The following is a 22,322-nucleotide window of genomic DNA, read 5'->3' on the forward strand; positions in this document are numbered from 1 at the left end:
CCCTACTCTTCAGTGGCGTCCAACGTCCCATCACTAGAACCTCATTTTACACGGGCCACGGAACAAGACACACCAGAGGTTCTAGAACAGAAAACACAGTCTCTTTCCCCTAAGCCCACCCGCGGTGCATTTCTCAGACTAATCTCCATACACCCACCAAAAAAGAAGAAATGGAATGAAAATTCCACGGGAGAGGGAGTTCTAGCCTCAAATCCCTTGTTTCAAGGGCCCAGGAAAAAGCAGGGTTTTACTTAGGAGGGGCTTAGCATTCCTCAGGTTGGGCCTCTCTTTGATTTGCAAAAGTAGTTATATTAGGAAATGTATCATTGGCTAGAGGAGGAAATAGTTTAACATATTTCTTCTAACATTCAATATATAGCATACAAAAATATGCTTTGAGTGTGACATTTGTATGTGAGTGTGTGTGTGTTTAAAGTACAAGCCTAAAGGTACTTACCAAAGTGTCAGCCAGGTCTTTTCGGTAGACATATATCCGACTGGATGCCTCCAGGGATTTGGAGATGGCCAAGTCATTTGGCTGAAGTTCATGCTTTTCTTTATTTTTTTTAAAAAAAGAGTAATTAGAAACACAGTAATAGCAGTAGGCCTATACAGTACATCTCAAGAGTGAAACTTGACAAAGAAAAATATCTGAAGGTAAATAGGATTTAAAATGAATTCAGTTCTGCACACTCTATATAATGACACCAGTGGTATCACAGACATCACTGCTCAGTACCCATAAAGAGAAGCCCTCTTGCGGTTCTTCCATATAATGTTTAGTCCGTCTTTATAACACAGAACAAGAAGAAAGTAAAATTTACTCATAATTCCATCTCTCTAAGATAACCATACCATGGTAAGATTGGTTACATTTGAGTATATTTTTGTTTTTATATATATATATACACACACACACACATACCTACACACACACACACACACACACACACACACACACACACACACACTTGTCTGTATATGTTATATAACTGTGTGTGCACACATATATTTGCATTATTTATATATATGCATTCATAATTATTATGAATGCACATATACATTAAAACTATTCCATAAATGGTTTTATATTTTGATTTTATTATAAGCACTTACTCACTTATCAAAATTATTTACATATGTCATGTTTAATTGGTTATAGAATAGTCCATTATACCATCATTCAATATTTCCTCTGCTGTTGAACATTTCACGGTTTCCAATTTTTTTTGGTCATACAAATTAGATGTCATGATATGCTAAGTATTAGCACAGGGCCTGGCACATAACAAGGGCATGATAAATGGGATCTATTACTATAGCAGCCATAATATACATTGCAGAAGTCAACATCTTTGTGCATAAATCTTTATCTGCTTATAGATGATTTTCTTAAGATAGATTCCCAGTACTGGAATTGCTGGGAAAGAGAATGAATATTTTAAAAGTGCTTGATACAAGCTGCCAATTGCTTTCCAATTCTCATTTTTTAGAAAATAAATCAACGTGGGCCGGCCCTGTGGCTCACTCAGGAGAGTGCGGCGCTGGTAGCGCCGAGGCCGCGGGTTCGGATCCTATATAGGGATGGCCGGTGCGCTCACTGGCTGAGCATGGTGTGGACAACACCAAGGCGAGGGTTGCGATCCCTTTACCAGTCAAAAAAAAAAAGAAAAGAAATCAATGTATTTTCCTAAAAATAGGTTTAAAACTTGTACATTGACCAACACTGATCATTACTTTTGGTAAGTTTGCTATTTCGCTAAAAACCAAAAAAAAAAAAAAAGATTCTTTCTTTATTTTGTATTTCTTGAATACTAATGAGGTTGAATATTTTTCACATATTCCTCTTCTATTTTATTTCCCTTACTGAAAATTGTTTCTATCCTTTGACCATTTTTCCACCACAGTTGGAGCCCTCCAATAATACAATATCTTTCTTCATAGAAAAATGCCCTCCTCCTAACTACAAAATGCATACTGGAATAGACCAAAATAATACTAAAGCTATTCCACTGTGACACAATCAGCTTCTTCTAAGATAGTCGTTCAATTATCCAGGACGATTGGGAAATGCAATACTCTATATACCTCTTTCTAGAAACCTTAATCAGTTTAAATGCCAAATTTGTTTTGAACATTTTGGCTCAATACAGAACACACATGTGATAATCGAATATATTCTTCATGGCCCAGCATTATAAAGATCAATAGTGCTATAATGTTGGACTGTTGACATGTGTAGTAAATGGTTCCATGTGGCTGGGTTCTGAAACTCTTTTATCTCCCTTTTCTTTGTTTAAGTTACAATTTCTTGCAGGCCCCTATGTGCCTGTGTATGCCTTCAATCCGAATTTAGGAGAGCCATTCACACTTCACAGAAGAAAATGCTGTGGCTTTCTGACAGCAATTTTTCTATTGGCTAAGAAACATTTTTTTCTTATTTTCATGTTTGTCACTACACTATAAAAGATTAAAACTGAAAGAATTTTAACCTCTGAACAACTAGATAGGTTACTGTTACCACATACATGTACCTACTCTGGGTACAAAACAGGTAGAAACCTTCTGAAGCTATGAGAACGATAGTGCCACTCCTTTTAGAAAAACCCACAAAACCTCCAACATTTCCCACATCTTTATACTTTTTTTGACAAAAAACAAAACCAAAAAAACAGACCTCATTGTCATTTCATTTTGAAGTAGCATTAAGACATTATTTATTAAAAGTTTTGTAACTAGGGCCGAGCCCGTGGCGCACTCGGGAGAGTGCGGCGCTGGGAGCGCGGCGACATTCCTGCCGCGCGTTGGGATCCTATATAGGAATGGCTGGTGCACTCCCTGGCTGAGTGCCGGTCACGAAAAAAGACAAAAAAAAAAAAAAAAAAAAAAAAGTTTTGTAACTAGAGCAAGGATTACATTAAGTTATTTTTTTCTTTCATTAAAACATTATTGTTTGGGGGATAATAAGATACAGGTGGAAAGATTCTTTGCAGACAAAAAAAAAAAAAAAACTAATGGATGCAAAACAATGGCACGTTTCCAAATCTGTGGGATAATTCAAGAGATAAGCTGGTATTTCTAGTGATGATTAGCAATTGGTCTACACACATTAGAACACCATTGCCCACCCTGATGAATCTAACTTAATAGAGTGTGAAAATGGTATTTCACAGCCATCAAATAGATACTGGGTAGTGAAAGAGCCACTCATTAATTGTCAGATTCTCATGTGGCCCTGGGCTGACTCTGAGTCAGCTTCCAAGAGAGACGGGTCTCAGCTGAGCAAAGTCCACTTGGCCCTTCCATCTCCAGAACCTTCCATCTGAATGGGGACCCAGTGATTACTTTCCGTAGTGGAACTATCTTGAGAGGCAAATGCTGGTTCTGATGAAGCTTAATGCTGTTTAAAATCATTTAATAGTTTTGGTCACTTGATAAATATAATATACATTTATTATCTCTATCTGAAGTATCTGAAATATATTATTAAAAATTCCACCACTCCTTGATTAAAATTCATTTAGTCCACGTGTTCCTCAAATCCTTGCTCGTTTTTTCCAGATAACATTTTGCTAGGATGTACAAAGAGGGTCCTGGGAGAGGGAGGGCAGACTGTTAACTAGGCCTAGGGAAAAGGGCTTTGTTTGCATACGTTATCGACTGGCTTGCAGGGCCATTTTACCTGCCTGTGAGCAACAGAGCAATAGGAGCAACATTCTGTCATATAATACTTTAACATCAAGTATATTCTGATATTCATCTCCCAACTATAGAATGATAACCACGGGTAAACAGGAATGCCGGATATCTGCTCCCTCCCCCGTCTCTGGTTGATTAGTTACATAGAACCCCCATTTTTCAACTACTGATGCTAAGTCACTTTCTTTGTATTTTTCTCAGGGTTAATGAGATATTAAATAAAGATTGCAAGCCAGAAAGGAGGCCAGCGACATTGAAATCTGACAGGCTGCAGTCAAAATGAAGGGGTCTGCTCAGGCCGCACAGATCAATAGTGTCAGCTTGTAATCTGTGTGATCTTATTCAAAACAGACAATAAACCATTCTCTAAGGATAAATAAAGCCCGACAGAAGGAGAAGCTGTAATCAGGCCTCACTCCCCATGTCCACCTGAAGGAACACTGCCTGGTGAGCTTTCAGCTTATTGTACAGTTTTTCTTTCTTTCAATAGGGAATGTTTAACTATTAAATTGTCGATAGGACTAGTTCAAGGCTGTCTCCCCCCCCCCCCAATTTCATCCTTTAGCAATTTCCAGGCTAATTTAAATATGAAAATAGAAGGCTTATCTAGAGTACAACATACAAAAAGCTTTATAATGCATTTCCAAACACTGGCGTGCCTCTCTATTCAGCTCTTGGGAAGAAATTCAGCATCCAACAGTACCCAACTGTTGTCATGGAAACAGGTCTGGTAGGCAGTTTCTTATTGTTTCTGTGGTCATCCAGCTGCGGCCCCAGGAGGGCGAGCTACACATTCACTCTACAAAAATTTCTACTCTATCCTTTCGGAGGAGATCCAGTGAAAGATTAACATTCAAGGACAGAAAATAATTTACCCCCAGAGAACGAGATGGCCACCAGAGCCAGATCCTCTTCTGCATGCTGGAGCTTTTCTGCCACAACTTTCAGGATCTCCTGAGATGTACTGGAAACTTTTGCCTTCACGCTGACATAGGAGTGCTCCATTACATACACGTGGCAAAAGACTGCACAAGTCAAAAGAATTGTTTGTAAACAGAGAACTGTGGTCATACAGACTTTTCCAAATCAAGGCACCCAACTTGCTATTGTCTTTAGTATAAAGCATACACAGCTAGATCTACATATTTATGTATGCACATGAGTGCCTGAGGGTTTATGCCTATAAATGTGTGCTTGCAAACACATGAGACACAGACATTACAGAGCTGGTGAACAAGCACGAGTAGTATTCAGGCATCCTGTACTGTAACGAGAGACCCAGGTCATGCAAGTGTGTACTCTTGGTAGAGGCTGTTTGACCTTTGTACAGTGGAATCTGTGGTATATGGACTGTACTTCTGAATCCCTTCTTTGAGAGTTGCTGAGATCTCCCAAAGCAGCATATTAAAATGTCTAATTCATTAATTTTTATTTTATATTCCATTTCAGGACAGTCTCAGTAGCCCAATCAAGAACACCACATTTTTCTATTAGAATTCTCATAAGCTTATCTAAAAATCTGTCATCTGTCTTGGTTTTTGTGTTCAGCTTTTCCAGTCATTTAAGAGTGACTACTCTTCTCTCTCATCAAGGTAGTGGTGAGTTTAATTTCCAAATGGAGGTCACATTTCTAGCATTTTAAATTTCCTTTTTATTGTCTGCAGTGCTAATAATTATTACTAGGACATTATCACTATCAGGGTGAATGGGTCCTAGAAGAATTATTCTTTATGATTTGAATAGCAGAAATGGTTTTAATAGCAATGGAGATAATTGACACCTTCATTCTTATATCAGCTACTTTGAATGTACAAAACACTGGCTTCATTTAGAATAGACAGAAAGACAATAATATATTTGGATACTCTACTTTTCTGTATTGCAAAAGGAAAACATTGGAGTGCAGCTCCTAGAGAAATATTACTTGCAATTTAAATGGTACCACAAAAATAAACCCAGGAATGTTTTCATAGAAATGCAAATGAAGCAAAAGCCTAACCATGAGTTTACACGTATGGAACCTCAAGGTAAACACACCACCAGGAGGCATTTGACATATTTTGGTTGGTTTGGTTGGGTGTGTCACTAAAACGATAGCATCTTACAAATAGCTCTTTTGTATATTGTCAACTGACTTGTGAGAGGGGAAAAAAGGGCCTCCTTCATCCACAGAGAAATGGAATCTTTGAGCAAGGCAAAGACCCGGTGTACAAACCACTCAGTATAAGGTAAGCCTACAGCTTGCTCAAGGAGCTGATGAATAAAAAGAGGCCAAGGGCCTTGACACACTTGGCTTCTCTAAAGCACAGCTAGGAAATCACAGAATTACATTATAAGATAAATGGGCAAAAAAGGTCAGCAACTAATGAATGAGGAGGTAAGATAATTTCGTTCTCTCTCTCACTTGGTGCAGATGATACTGGATATGATATAGCAGAGCCCCATCTACCAGAGCGGCATTATACACAAACACCATATAACACAAGAAGCATCCTGTGACATTGTTTTTTAAATGTTAAAGACATTAGGTAAATGTTCAATGTTCATGCTTAGAATTTCAGCACACAGAGAAAGGTGAGTTAAAAGAGAGCGTCCCAAAGTCCTAACAGTGTGAGCATGTCAATGTGCTGTTTTCTGGCTCCGCATCTGACTCAGCCTTTATCCAAACAGGAGGAAAACATTTCTTGCTCTAAAATACTAACATAGAGAAGCACGTCAGCACCTTCGGGGTGCAAAAAAGGTGCTGCCCCTTGGATTGCACGAACAGCCGTGTTCATGGAAGATTATGTACCCCTTCAGCACTAGTGAGCACTGACTGAGGACACACTGGATTTGTGGCACTGCCCGCCACAGCCTTGCCTTGGAGGAATTTCTGCTGTACTTCCTTCCTTCCATTATTCTCTTTAAGATTTTCTTCTCTAAATCTCAGGGACTGACTCAACCAAAACCCTGCACATTGCCGTTGGTGGTCTTTCCAGTTAGTCATAGGCGAGGGCTGGTGAAGCCAGGGAGGAAAAAAACGTTGATTTTCCAGTCCATTTTGCTCTTCTGCTCAAGAATACAAGGAGACACTTTGCAGTCTCTTTTCCTTGCTGCTCAAATTAAAAATATCCTTGGTCGTTGAGACAGTATGATAGACATGATCTAAGAAAACTGTAACGCTCAAATCAGTAAAAGAAAAACAACCCAATTTGATGCTAACATGCTTGTCAGAGGGGTATGACAGCTGGAGATCATGGTTAAAGGTAGGCCAACGTGTCAGTGTAGGAGAATGATGGTGACTGACTGCTACTCCACCCACCCCGAACCCGAGCTTAAAATCGTACTCACTTTCCTCTGTTTCAGTCACAGTTCCTCTGTGCTGGAGCCAGTTCTCCTTAAGACTGAATTGGTGGAAAAGGGCTTTATTCTGTGAGAAGGGAGAAAGAGAACAATGAATGAATGTATTCCTGCCCTTTGGAAAACCAGAGCTGTTTACAACATGTTCCAAAAGAGCCAGCCAATTTAAAAAAAATAAAATCCACCCATCCAATCTTAGAGAAATAAATTGGGAGTGGCTCAATTAATGCATGTGGAAGTGGAGATTCTGAGCAACATGATGGGCCCCTGCCAAGGCCAGGAGCAGGGAAAAGGCCCCTATAATTATTCCCTGAAACATGCTGGAGAATACTTGCACAACTTTTCACCTTTGGCTACTACAAACATCTATAATAGAGTCTTCTGAGAAAGACATTGTTTCCCCATGCCAACATTAACCTCCAAGTTAGTTATCACAGTCTGATGTGCTTTCTACATTTTTCACAGCAGCAACTTTGAGATCGTTTCATACCTCTGCTATAGTACAATGGCTTTCTTAAGGGAAATAGGTACACTGTTCATTATGTAAGCTTCTCCAAAACTCCTGCCTGACATCTCATTCTGCATTTTCCCTTCATCAAGTTAAACTGGAATACATCACTAATGCTTGCTAACATCCCTTTGTCGTGTTGAAAGAGCAAACCTTTTCCTTATGAGACTTCTTTATTCTTGGAGTCAAGATTTGTACCTAGATCTTTTTTTTTTTTTGCTTAAGCATTTTAAAATTCAAATTTATATCAGTTTGTGGACAGCAGGGAGTTCCAAGACTCCGAAATGCATCACAGAGTATGCAGAATGTCATAAAGTCAAGGGCACATGGCTGCAATCAGATCTGCACTGACATGGGAAACTAAAGCAAAGCAGGAAAGTGCAGGCAAGCTGCAGCCCCAGGCTTCCCCACCTTGCCATTACACTTGAGGCAGGTTTCATTTTAATTATGAAGAAATGCCTAATTAGGCAAGGCTAGGACTCCTACCGGATCACCTAATTTCAGATACAGAAGGGTCTGCCTTACCTTTCTTTGTGGTGAATATTCATCTACAGTGCTGAAAGGAAAAGGAAAAGTTAGTCTTTGTCCCAAGCCCGGAATAAAGCAGTTATTATTATAAAAGACTAATTTTCAGGCACTGGGCAGAGGATTTTGCTCTTTAAAAAAGATAAAACACAGTATTCAACAATTTACTAAATACAACAAACTTGACACTGGGCTATGAATTTCAAATGAACCAGGAAGTAAAGAAGCTACCTATTCAACAGGTATATTTTGCTTTCTACCCATAGAAAGTGAAGCCAAGAATTAAGAAAGAAGTTGGATTTACTCAGTCCATAAAAACGCAGTCCACAAAAAATAAGTTTTTTTCTATTGCATTTCAATATTTAACCCACAGACATAAGTTTTCTCATAAAGTGATAAATTTTAGGTGAAATTATTGTTATTTAGATAACGAAGTAATTCAGCCAACGTGCATCTTTTCCAGGATGTGTGGCAGGACTGGGAACACTCTGCAGGTGCCCCTGTCTGATCATGCTCCACAGATTCCCACTGCCCAGTGCCTTCCGAAGGCCACCTCTGTTCATGAAGGAACCGGTACTGGGGCTGATCTCATACATCATCAGGTAAACCATAAGTTAAAAGTATCAATTTTGTTCTAAGAAACACTTTCTCCTCTATTTGCACATTGGGGCAAGAGAAAAATGCCACGAACTCAACATTTGGGGCTCAAATCTTATTCTAGCATTTAAAGATATTTCATTCTTATACCAAAGAGGCAAGAATCATGTCTTACATAATTTTTTTATTTTGATCTATTATTTCCCATTTTTATATAAGTTCTTTTAACGGAATGTACTAAATTCCATTAATATACTTACTATATTTAAATGTATTAAAACATGAATTAAAGTTTTCCAACTATAACAGGTCTGCTTTACAGCACAGAGCAACTTCCATATGGGGGACTATTTCGATTTAAAAGTGGTCTTTTTTTCTTTTTTGCTTCATTTATTAGTTCATATTTTCATACTAGTCTTAGGTTATGGAAACTTAATATAATGTAGACTGTGATAAAGGAAGACCACCAAGATTCACAACATTCATTTCTAACACACTAAATGACTCAATATGGGATTTGGATGATTGAGGACTAAACCCTGCACATGGTTTGCGCCCTAAGATTAATTTACATAGATATTTCATGTGCAATGGGGTATCCCTTTAATAAAATTAAGTTGGGCTTTAAATCTCAAATGAGTAATCTGTAAGGCCCGAATTAACATTTTCTGTGAGAAGTGCATATGTGACTGCTGAAATTTTAACAGAAGCTTTGCACAACTTGACAATACATGTGCTTCATATTTACTAAATACAAACTACACGGTAAATCAAAGAACAATTTTTCCCCTTCAGATATCTGTAGCTATATCTGAAAACCGCATAATGACTGGATGTTTTCACTTAGCAAAATTAATAAGGAAAGCTAGTGGTAATATCACAGTTAAGTCAGGTGTTGCGAGTCTGAAAGATTAATGATAGATACCTAGGGAACCTAGGCTTGCTAAGAGTCATTGAGTAAATGGTTTTCTTTAATCTATCTAAATTGATAAGGAAACCTCAGGGAACCCATAAAACCAAGCTTTTAAAATGTTCCTTGATTCGCTGGGACCTACCAGGCTACTTCAAAAAACTCATGGAAAGATTCACTCTCTTTTAATTCTATTTTCCCACAAACTTTTTGAAGTACTCTTGTATTTAAAAATTTTTTTTTCCTATTTCATAGAAATAGTTATGAGCCCCAAAACGATAAGTTAAATACTTAGATTTTTAAATTAAACAATAATTTGTTAAATAATTGTTTTTAATGCATCCAGGTTGTTATGGCCCAGTTTGTTTTTGCTATATCAAACAGGGTTTGATTTAGTGTTGATTCAGTGTTTTCAATTTGAGATACAAGAGCAAAATACACAATTTACTACCAGAAGAGCTAAGGAATCAAGATGAATCCCAGAGTCAAAATGTTCAAAATCAACTTCATGTATCAGATATCCCAAACTATCACATTTGCTGCGGCTTTCTTTCATTAACTGTAAAAAGGAAAACGAAATACTTACTGACGACGGTGCATTCCGAGGATCTTCTGGAATTCTTTCAGTTCTTTTTCAAGTATTGGATATTCATAGACATCATCCAGTACACTCCTGTATATGGTCTGGGGGAAGAAGGCAATGGCAGCTGAGCTGGTTTAATAACCATGTTATAAGGATGAAGAGCATAAAATGGTTGTGCTGCCCAAGAAAGAAGGGGGAATCCAGGACAATGGAGGGGTTAGCCAGGTACCCACGAGATCCAGAGTGGGATCTCCCAGCCCCTCACTCAGCCGGTGTTGCTTTCTACCAGCGTTTAGGATAGAATTCTGAAAACTGAGAGATCTCTGGCTGGCTACTTGAGATTTCCGTGCCTGTTCTATATTTTAAAAAATAATATCCACATAATAATTTGGAAGGCAAAAAATATCAACCGAATTAAACTAACTACTTGTTTTGAAAATAACATGAGTTTAGTCAAAGAGTTGATTAGACCAGTTTTTATCTGGATGCCTAAATGACATGTGAATGTTGAATTCAAAGTGGTTTTCTTCATGAAAGGCAGAACTAATTTAGACACTTGCCTAATCTGAACTAGAATTGTTCCTTGCTAGAATTCCATTCTATCCCTTCTCTGTGTTAACCTGCACACCTAATATGATTTGTAGAGGCTAAAGGAATCCAACTGTCTACAAATGATCACCAGAGAATCAATCATCCATATTGAAAAGATGTTGTAGTCTATTAGATTAAAAACATAAATCAGTTTAATTCCAAATGTAAATCTAGGTTAGTATCTATTTTATAAATTATTGCTTAAAATTCTCAAACTATGCCATGTCCTACAAATATTTCATAATGCATATTGTCAATATAGTTTTTAAACGATAATGTTTTATCCAAATATTGTATGTAAGGGACTGGTTAGTTCAAACTTATAATAAATCTCAATGTAGTAAGTAGTATTGTATTTTGAAGTATATTTTGGGTTATCTTCCTTAATTATTCCATTTGCAGTCAAAATCCTCATGACGTATAAACTAAATAATCTTAAATTAATGAATGTAAAATTTTCCTTCTATATTTTTTCATGATTAAAATTTTTAAAATTAACTTTTTTTAATGTAGGGAATATCAGTCCTCAGAAGTCAAAATGAATTTATATTTTCTTTGAATCACAACTTGACTAACACAAAAAAGCTGAATGACTGTTACCTACAAATGAGATTTTTGAAATACATAATTAAAAATAAAATCAGTCATTAGTATCAAAGAATATCTGGAAGTGTTAGGTTACCTTTAAAAACATTTTTGAGTGTTCATCTTCATGTAACCAGTCTTTGTACAGAGCAATCCACTGGGAAACAAGATGTAAGACCTTACGTTTCCGACAAGGAACATCTGAGTTTTCTTCTTTGCCTTGATACTTCTTAGTAGAATAGGTACAAACGGTTAAGGAAGAATATGACATTGTGGAAAGCGAAAAATAGGAAGAGATCCATTTACTCTTGTTTTTACAAAATATGCTAAAGCATATTTTCCAAAGAATCTACAAGCATATAAATAGGCAGGAAGAAGAGAATATGTGCAGGGAGAGCAAAATGTGTGTACTGAAACAAGCAAAAGTAAACCCAGGAAAATGACTGAAGTACAATATACTCGGTGGCCGGCCAGGAAGTTAAGGTGTGGACCACTGTGTGGCAGTTGCTGAACAGTTTAATGGGCAGCATGGGCTAATGCCAGCTCAAAGAGATACAAGCTGGCCTATTAATTTCAAGGGTGGCTCCAACAGGAGATCTGGCCTCACTATATTGGTTGAATACTATAGTTCAGACAACCTTTGACCCTCAGAAATTCACATTCTATAAAACCCAGTACTTATAATTTCAAATGAGCACAGATTTCTGGAGTACAATTTGTGATATGATTCAAATACCCACCTGTAGGAATTTACTTGAAAAAAAGAATGGGATAAATGTGCAAACACAGAGGTAAAGGGGACTGCTGATTTTCATTAAAATAAAACTTAAAAAATAAAATAGGAAATAACCTAAATGCTTTAACAATTGAGGATAGTAAAATAAATTATTACATACCCACGGACTATTCTGCAGCCATAAAAAAAGTGATAATCCATTGGGGAGTGATAGGTCAGGTAAAGGGCATAAAGAAAAATCACAGTTTGTAATAATGAATACGCTAATAATAAAAAATTAAAATTAAAAAAAGAGATGGTCCAGCAGTACATTTACTGACATGGAACACTCACAATTATTGTTGAGTAGAAAAGCAAGAAAAGAATATATTGGGATGATACATGTCCGTTAACAATGCTTATTTATATGAATAATTTCGTTATCTGGAAGGATATACACTGAATAGTTAACAAGTGACTTCACAAGGTAACGAGATTTCAGAATACATGAATTATTTTTATTTTGCTTACTGGCATTTTCTAACTTGTATACAATGACCATATATTAACTATGCTGTTAAAATTATATAAAAATAACAACCTCAAAGACAGAGTGCTCAAATGACTAGGAATGAGATAGCAGCTGGCATTTTCTAAATTGATCTATTCTTTTTGTATCCAAAGGGATAATTTCTGCGTGTCTTGAACACACTGAAAAGTTAACTAGAAATAGGAAACACTATAATATAAAACACAGGTAGGCTTTGGGGTTGTTGAACAGTATTATATATTAATGTTGAAAAATGATAATTATAATTTATAATTACAATTATAATTGCAAAATAGGAATAAATTCTACATCAGGCTTTGTAAATATTTTTAAACATTATTTAGTTATTTTCTCCCCATCCTGTAAAAATATATTAAGGCCATCTTTAATTTTCGCCTGTGACAAACTAAGACAAACATACAAAAAATCTGGTGAAGTGTCTATTTCTTCTAGTTTTTCTCTTGAAAGTCAAAATATAATGATTTATCCTACATTATTTCTACTTATGCAATGTTCTTTTCTCCTTTTCCTTTGAATATAATGGCTTCACTAATATAAAGAAAAAATCTGAAAAATTAATACTAATAACTTTTTTTTTTTTTTGGTCTGCATATGTAAGTGAAAATATGAGCTTTTTATTCAAGCTGCATAAATATGTTCTACAATTACGGACCAGCAGAAGAAAGCAATTTCAGGGATTAACACTTCAACCATTCACAGTTATTAACATTTATTTGCTTAACATTGTTCTCCTCCCTACAACATATACATTTAAAAAATATTAACGATTAAATTTGCATTTGTATTATTCTAGTTTTCTATATTACAGTATATACTTTTTTTTTTTTTTCATTTTTTACGTTTTAGATTATACTGATTTATACATTTAGCTGGGGGTGGGGGGATAGTGGGAAGGTATTGGGTGAGATTTATAACTTCTGTGTAATGCACTGAATACTAGCTGGCCCAGGGCTATAAGCTTAAATAACGCTCTTTATGCTAAAAGCTGGAAGCTACTAAATTCTATTACTATAAAAATGCCCATCTAAAATATCCAAACTCGGCATAAATGGCTCTAATCTATAAATAATGTTCAAAAACCATGGGGAAAAAAATAAAAATTAATTTGGGCCACTCCCTAGAAGTTGGTATTAGTGGGATATGAAGACATCTTTACTAAGATATGCATAAAAATATCTCACATTAAATATGGATGCCATATTTTTGTCTGTGGTTTGTATTATTTCATTAAATGCAGTGTGCAAATATACAGAAACAATCATGCAGAAAGACTCCTGGCTTAAAATGTTTTAGATTTCATGGGTTTTGATAATCAATAAAAAGGCTACTAAGAATATAAACTAAATTTTCATACAAAATGTTTTAGTCAAAGACTCAAAACATATTTATATCCAAGTAAAGTTTTAGAGACTCTTTAGGGATAGCTTATGAGTCACTAAATTGTTAAATGATCATCACAAATAATATTAGGATAATGGTTAAAGATAATAGTTTGACAGTGTCTAATTTGCTATAAAAACACAATTTATATGATTTACTGGATGGTAATTGTTTTAGAAACATATTAGCATTAAAATGTACATGAAATTAGCTCACAGATTTTTTTTCCAAAATTCCTTTGAAGGAGAAATTTAGAACTTTGTAATTATTGATAAGTTTCTCAGAAACACTCTACTTGGAAGCTATGGAAGAAATCTGAATATATTACTGAAATTTTCCAAGTTCAGAACTAACTAATAATGTTTCAAGGTCAGTTTTACGAACTGTTTCTAAAAAGTGTCAAAATACCTACAGCTTTGTTTGATCACAGGATATGGTAAAGCACTAAAAAGTAATCACTTTCCAGTTTATATATTTTTTAAAAGATATTTTACATTAATTATGCCCTTGATGGAGTTTTAAAGTACTCTTTTGGTCAAGAAAATGCTGTAAAGTTGGGAGACATGTAATTACTTAACAGGAAAAGAATATTAAAGGACCATTATCATTATGGATTAATAAAAATTTAGTATATACAAAAAGAAAACCATTTTCCTAAAAATTTTCACGTGGGCTAGAATGGAATCTTCAGTTTGGTTTAATAAAAACATAACAGTTAACAGGCTACTTAAATGCTTCTGATGCATCTTCTTTAAACACTGGGATGCAAGAAGCCCATTTGGGGACTTTCAGCAAGTTTATGTGGCTTTGCTTTTTCTTCTTTCCATGTTCCTATGTTGCATCTCTTCTAGTTAGTGGATAAAATTATAAGCCTTCCTTAACTGGTCATTAACCTAATCACATCCCTTTCTAAGAGAGAATGCAGTGACAAAGCTTTGAAAAGATGACAGTTGATTCCAGGGGTTAGTTTAGACCTCCCACTAGGGGAATGGCTTGTCTGTCCTGGGACACTTGCCCAGAAACATGATATCACGTATGTATGTTTTCCTGCACAAATGATCTGCCGCTAACTGATTAATTCTCCTCGAGGTCCACTTACTGTGTGATATTGTCAATCCACTCAATTTCTTGACTCTGGGGTTTACCAGGTAGGTCACACTTACCTCCAGATTTCTAAGCGATCATGAGCCACAGATTTGAAGCAAACATAATATAAACAATACAATTTACCCACAAATAGAACATCCGTGATGACAGCAGCTCTGCATTTCCAGTTTCCCCTGACTATTCGATCTCATTTCATCTTTTGACTCGGATATCATTACATTAATATTGAACATATCCACACTCTATTGTAGGATTGAGTAAATTAAGAAAGGCAGTTAATTCCTAATGTGGGACATCTGTCTTGGAGGGAGCTGACATAGCATCCTGAAGTTAATGAAGGATATTGCCTTAACAGCGCCTGGCACAAGTCATCGGTTGTCATGAAGACAGTGTATGTGAGAAGGAAGTCATCAAGGAGGGTCTCTGCAAAGAAAGAAAACAAACACAAGGTAAGCAAAGAGGCAATAAAAAGGACAGCTGCTCATCCAGGGTCCACAACAGTGTGCAGGACAAAAATATGATAAATGATGATGGTAGTGGGAGGGGTTAGAATATGAGAATTTTAGCCACAAAATACATTATATATTAAAGTTAAGATGCAAAAAACTCCTTACATAGAATGCCTCAAGCAATGACGTTTTTTTTGTTGCAAGGCTCTCTAAACGCACAATTTTATCATTATTTTTTCCCTAGCACACCATGTATATTTGTAGGTAAAGATGTTATAGAAAACAAATGAATAAATAATGTGCTTTAAAAAGTAAATTTTATAAGATATCTGAAGTACACTCTACAACCCTACAGGGAGTGAAGCTTTCATGTCCTAATAAATTGAGGCTTTCCCAAGCCATTTACTTAAGTCTAGGACAAAAACAATGGATTATAAAACCCAGAAGAGTATCAGGTTGCAAGGGCCCTTCACCTTCATCTCTCAAATGCTTCTATAAGAAGTTGGGAAAGTGATGAGTGATTTTCTTACTATTGTGAAGAGAGACGGAGCTGAATCCAGTTAAAATTGGAGAGCAGGTACATCAAATCACAACATGTTTCTTTCTGATTCCTTTTTTCTACCAACATAAATGGGGGCCATTTTTATCACCTCTTTGCCTTGAGTGCTCTTGGAAGAGCCCAGCTTACACGGAATATGGAATTGTTAAATAGGCAAACTCTGACCTCCAATAAAATTTCAACGTAACTTCCAATATAAAGTAGTGATTTTGCCATAATAGTCTTTGTCTAGTCTCCTTAACTTAAAATTCATTTTACTATTGATTGAATTTTCATATTTTTTACATTTTGGACATCAAATTTTTAGTTACATGAAACAGTAATAAATTATAAGAATAATGAACTTGTAAACTATTATGGACTGAATCTTATATCCCCCCCCCCTCCCCTCACTTCATATGTTGAAACCTTACCACTTAATGTGATGCTATTAGGAGGTGGGGTATTTGGTAGGTAATAAGATAAGGCCATGAGGGTGGAGCCCTCATGAATGGAATTAACATCCTTATGAGAGTCCGTATAAGAAAGCTTGCTTCCTCTCTCCACCTCTGCCATGTGAGGACACAGCAAAAAGACTGGTCTATGAACCCTCACCAGACACTGAATCTGCCACCACCTTGATCCTGGACATCCCAGCCTCCAGAACCATGAGAAATAAATATCTGTTGTTTAAGCCATCCAGTTCATGGTACTTTGTTACAGCAGCCTGAGCTAAGACATACACTTAGTAGTAATTATGCTGTCCAAGATCTCTACATTATGAATGTCTAAGTAGAAATAATTGGCTGGTACAGAGCTCTGTAGCTCTATGCTAAAGATTAAAAAAAATTCCAGAATTTTTAGGAATAACCAGTAATATTTACTTTAAAAGTTGCTCAATGCAAACAAGGTTATACATATGAACACAAAACTCCAATATGAGAGGTTAGTGATGACATCTACAGTTCTATATTACCTGCAGGGGCTAATTTATTTTTATGTTTTGTTTGGTGGTAGAACATCAACATAATCCTAATCACATAAGTAGGTGGTTGCCAGTGGTAATGTTAAGGGGGGAAAAAAAGCTTGCTTTTCATTTGCAAGATGCCCTTAATTAAAATGAACCAGAGGTGTCAATGAAGACTATTAGGATTTTTTTCAAAGATATTTATTTATGATACATAACATTATTCCTCATTAGAATAATAAATTTGACAAATGGCACCTAAAATGCAAAATAAGCCTAAACTTATACTATTGTATCACAGTGCAATATATTAGCAATCACTGCTCTAAATTACTATTACTCATGGCAAAAGCAAGTTCCCAAACAGATTTGCCTGAGCCCTGCTGGCACAAATTAAACCCCATACAAGAAAGCTGGGATAGTGTCACTTACCAGGCAATTTCACATGAGTGGACATACACAGCCTGCATACAAAGAAGAGCTAGGAACCCACTAGAGTCTCTGTTTACAAAAGCTTCATATATATGCTCAATAAGGCAGGAGAAGCTTCGTTCTAAGATCCGCCCCCAAACTCATTAGCCTGGCAACACAAGTTAATCACTGGTCATTCTAATGAAAAATTTGGACTATTTAGCATGTGCCTTTCATTACAGTTTTTGAAACAGTTGAAATTCAAACCAACCATTTGCATAATGTCTGAAACCCTAGGATATTTGGAAGTGCAATTTGAAAACTATCACTCGAGGACGCTTTTGAACAGTAATGCTCATAAACTCTAATGTTTTCCTGTGCTAGATGTAGTTGATGAAAATCTTCAATCTCTCTGATTAGAAATTAAGCTGAGTTCCTTCTGCATTCAATGTAAGATATAGGAAGCAAGTACAAGAGAGTAGTCTAGAATCTATTTTAGGCTCTTCAATGGGCTCTCATGGAAGGAGCTACCAATATGCAGAAACCACTGGGTGACAGCATTGAGAATTTCACATGCTCAGTATTTAAAATGCTTGATGTGACGGGCCGGCCCGTGGCTTACTCGGTAGAGTGCGGTGCTGATAAAATGCTTGATGTGACATACAGGTTCAGACTCTTTGGGAAGTTATTACACTTAGCCGCATTTAATGAGGTTGGAACTATTCTCTAATCAAGACTTACTCCATTAGCAGCTGAGATTAAAAAGAACACCATTAACTTTCACATAGCCAGTCATTCCATTCCAGAACCTTAGATAATAAACTGAGTGAATCTGGTTGGATGGTGGCAAACCCATTTGGCATCCAATTCAATTAATCATCTCACATATGACAATATTTTGTTAAGGGCTTTGACCCAGAAATGCTTATTTTCCCCTTAGCTACTATCATATTTAATATTCAACAGCATTTACCTAATTATCTCTCTGCCATAGAAATATTAATTAAAATAAAAACACTGAGCCTACATAAAAACAACCCCCGTTAAAATCCTAATGAAAAGAATAGTTTAAAATTCTAATAGGACAAATTCCCGATACTCCTAACTCAAATCTTTCTTTAACTACCATATTGTTGTGAAAATTTTATATAAAAAGCTTTCCTTTATTCTTTTTTCAGCATTATTTTTTTTTGCTGTACAGATTCTTAAAGTAACTGAGTGATACAAATAAGAAAACTATAATCAAAATGATGCACTCCAAGCAAAACTACATTTTATAACAGCCATGCTTCAAAAAAAGGCTGTCCCATTGGTATTTAGAGATATTTTTAGAACCACAATGGCTATATAAATGACCCCCTGACGACGATTAGCCAACAAGAGCCATTTTAGAAAGACCAGCAAATCCACTGGCATCCATATTAAAACACTAAAATTACCTATTTTATTACACACTACTTAATTAATAGTAATTTAAGACTGTAGGCAGAAAAGCATTTTTGTGTATATAAAAGCATCTTTTATTTAAACAAATTTATAGGTGCTATATACACTAACATTCTGAACAAAAAGATGTATTCATTTTGATTTCTAATTCTGTGACTACCTCAGTATTAACATAAAAAACACTTTTCTTTAAAATTCTATTCATTAAATCAATCACCAAATCTAATCCCAAATTCTTGGCTCATCATTAAACTTCTGGGAATACCATTCCCACTCCACCAAAATAATATTTTTGTAGTGGCTTTTTGAATACAGCAAACACTCTTGCAGTATAAAAATAACATCCTGATAATCATCAAAACTGAAAGGCAAATACTATTATAGCTTTAAGTACTATGTAAATCAAAATAAAATGTATCAATATGCTGTCAAAAATCTAAAGCCTTGATAAAAATAGTTCTAAAATTCATGTCAATAATGAGCCATACATACAGGACTTTGTATACTATGTTACACAGGACATATACTAATTTAATCTTTAAAGCATAGAAAACAATTGTCTTTTTACTGATTTTACTTGAATGTAATTTTCTTTTGTGTATCAATTAAAACACTTTCTCATCTCATTTTAAGTTTATCAAGCACTAAAAATTCCCATTTCATTTCTGCAAAGCACAATCTCTAGAGCATCCTAGGGTTGAGTCAAGGTGGAATAGTAAAAGGATAGGTAGAGATCCTTTTCACAGGGCTCTGTTATGTAAATGTAATCAAATTACAGAAAATTATCTAAATGTTACCAAAAGGCCTAAGCTTAATGTTTTCTTTTTTTTTATTGTAAAGCAAAACCCCGAAGTCTAGAAATCATTAGGAGTATAGGGTTACTTAGGAACAACTATAGAAATCTACCTGTTATTTTTTCTGCACTCATAAACAAAATGCACTGCAGTAATAAAACCACTCATCTGTTAAAGTGAATTACCAAGAAAGCAAATGAAAAGAGTTTTGACAGGCAACTGCCTATAGTAGCCATTTAATCTAAGTATGGTAATGTGAATATTCAATATTTCTATACTAACTCGTACTCCCTGAAGGACTGTTAGCAGCTTTGTTTCACCTGTATTTCTACTTCAGATGCAATGGAATTGTAGGCACTCTAAACTATGTTCTACTTAACCTTTATTTCAAGGAGCCAAGAAAAGCTTTGAACTTGAAAGGGCCCATTTCTGGCCCTGGAATGTTACAACTTACCATTATTTTTTGAGAAGCAGTGCCAAAATGTACCATGTAATTGGATTAAGCACAAATAAAAAACTTTTAATGTTCATATTTGAATCATAGATTAAAGTGCCATGCCATTAAAAAGCTATGCTTCTTTCCCAGGGTGTCTTACTTTTCTGAAAGTGATATTAATGGCCTCAAACGCAGCCATTTACCACAGCTCTTAAATTCACTCAATTCCTGCCTATTTTACAATTTCACCACAGAGTTTTGCTTAGCCATTCTAAAACTACCAAATCTTAAGATCTAGTTTTATTTCTGGATATTTGTTGCAAAAGAAAGGCTTATTTCTTTAAAGTTGTTTATATATTGAACTTTAAAATTCACCCCTTGAATGAAAGGAACATAACTATAGACAGGGCTTGGGTGCACTCTTCAAATAATCAAACCTATTTTTATTTTAACTTGTAAAATTAGGCTTTCAATTCCTTTTTAATTCCACACACTGCCTTTTAAAAGCGCTGCTAGGAGGAACATAGACTAATAAACATGGTGCTTGCCTGCCTTCTCCAGGCTCTGGCACACAGAGAAAGGGCCACGTTGGCAAGTCACCCTGGGTTTGAGAGAGGTGAGAGAGAGGTCCTTTGACCTCCCACTGTCCCAGCCCTAATCAGAGGCTTTCATTATCTAGGCACAATTATAACCTCATGCATATGTCTGCCAACTCTGTTGGGAAGCTCAGAAAGCAGTGTGAAGAATGCAAAGGGAAACAGAGAGCTGGAATTCTACCTGGGTAGCTTAAGGCATTAGCACTTCACCTCTAAGGCATTAGTTAAGTCACCTGTGAAGTGGATAGAACAACCACACCTAGCAGAGTTGTTGTGAGGATTAAATAGGATATTATATCTACAACAACTGGCAGGGAACCTGGCATACACTAGGCACTCGATAAAGACTACCTGTTCCTTATTTTCATAAAATAATTTAGCTCTTGTCCCAATTCTCCAAGTGCCGCCAATCAACCAACAAAAACTGAGTACTGAGACCTGACTATGAACTTCTAAGAAGAATTGGAGGAGAAAGTGGTCACGTGACTGTGAGCAGAGGTGAACGTGAGTGTGTCTGTGGCTGAGCCACAAACCTGTGGCCTGTGGGCCTTTGTCAGCCCTTAAAGATGCTTTTTGTTAGTTGACAATATTTAAAAAATTGAAAGACCTGGCCACACCAGGCCCACATCTCACATGGCAGCCGTGGTCTTTTATGCAGAGAGCACACTCCAGTTTCTCACCGTTCTGCCCTGGCTGGCTTCCCTCATTCACTTTAACTGTCTGTGCACATGCACATTTGTATGTCTTGTTCTATGGGATAGTTAAGAAATAGTAATAGAAGAGATGGCATTGTGTAATTGAAAAGTAAAACTAGGAAATTAGGTGGGAGCCGATGCCTGGAGGGCCTTTGAGTGCTGGGGCTCATTCCATAGGAAAAGGGAACTGAACATGAACAGAGGCTTTCAAGGTGAGGAGACAAGAGAAATGCAGGTTGAGCTTGCTGCATCACACAGTTCGATTGGACTGGAAAATAAGGAGAGGGAGGTGAGTTTACCTGCAAACTTGCTGAGCTTGGGTTCCCGAGGTTACTCTAAGTGAAGCTATTGGGCAAAATGAGCAAAGACCAGACCTTAACAAAGAAAGCTAGAGTTACAATTATGGGAGCCACTATCTAAACACATTAGCTGAGGCTAACACGAATTCTCAGATAACACCATAGAGAAAATATGCAGTGGTCTAAGCTAAGGGTTGAGCTGGGGTGGACAGTTACATTTGGGCAATGGTAAGAAAAAGTTGAGTTAGGGGAAAGAGAAGAGAAATAGGGGAATTGGTAGATACACATGTAATAGAAGCCAAGGAGAAAGGAGGATTGGAAAGAGAACAGATCATAAGTAGCAAATGCTGCTGGAAGGAGGTGCAGCAGAGTGGGCATCCAAAGGCTATTGGACTTGTACAAACGGTCCCTGGTCCAATGGCCTTAGAGAGATGCCCCTTGGTAAACGGTGGGGACATATTCTAGTTAGACTAAAAGAAACTAAGGATATGCTGATAATCAGTTCTCAAACCGTGTATCACCTGTTTTTTCCCCAAAGACTCTTTTTGCAGTTGTAGGGCTCATTGATTAGAAACAGTAGT

The 22,322-nt window shown here is 36.3% G+C and overlaps 1 protein-coding gene across 3 annotated transcripts in view; it reads right to left on the reverse strand.

Annotated features, from left to right (window-relative positions):
• Positions 1-22,322, reverse strand: part of RAPGEF5 (Rap guanine nucleotide exchange factor 5) — a 219,429-nt gene that overhangs the window by 31,071 nt on the left and 166,036 nt on the right. For all 3 annotated transcript variants that reach the window (XM_063099133.1, XM_063099132.1, XM_063099134.1), the window contains 7 exons: positions 15,455-15,533; positions 11,435-11,579; positions 10,165-10,262; positions 8,072-8,102; positions 7,030-7,108; positions 4,575-4,724; positions 458-555 (listed from right to left, as the gene is read on the reverse strand). In XM_063099133.1, the coding sequence (XP_062955203.1) occupies positions 458-555; positions 4,575-4,724; positions 7,030-7,108; positions 8,072-8,102; positions 10,165-10,262; positions 11,435-11,579; positions 15,455-15,533 (680 nt within the window). The remainder of the gene's footprint in view (positions 1-457; positions 556-4,574; positions 4,725-7,029; positions 7,109-8,071; positions 8,103-10,164; positions 10,263-11,434; positions 11,580-15,454; positions 15,534-22,322) is intronic.

This window comes from Cynocephalus volans, chromosome 6, assembly GCF_027409185.1.
Source record: "Cynocephalus volans isolate mCynVol1 chromosome 6, mCynVol1.pri, whole genome shotgun sequence".
NCBI classification, from domain to species: domain Eukaryota; kingdom Metazoa; phylum Chordata; class Mammalia; order Dermoptera; family Cynocephalidae; genus Cynocephalus; species Cynocephalus volans.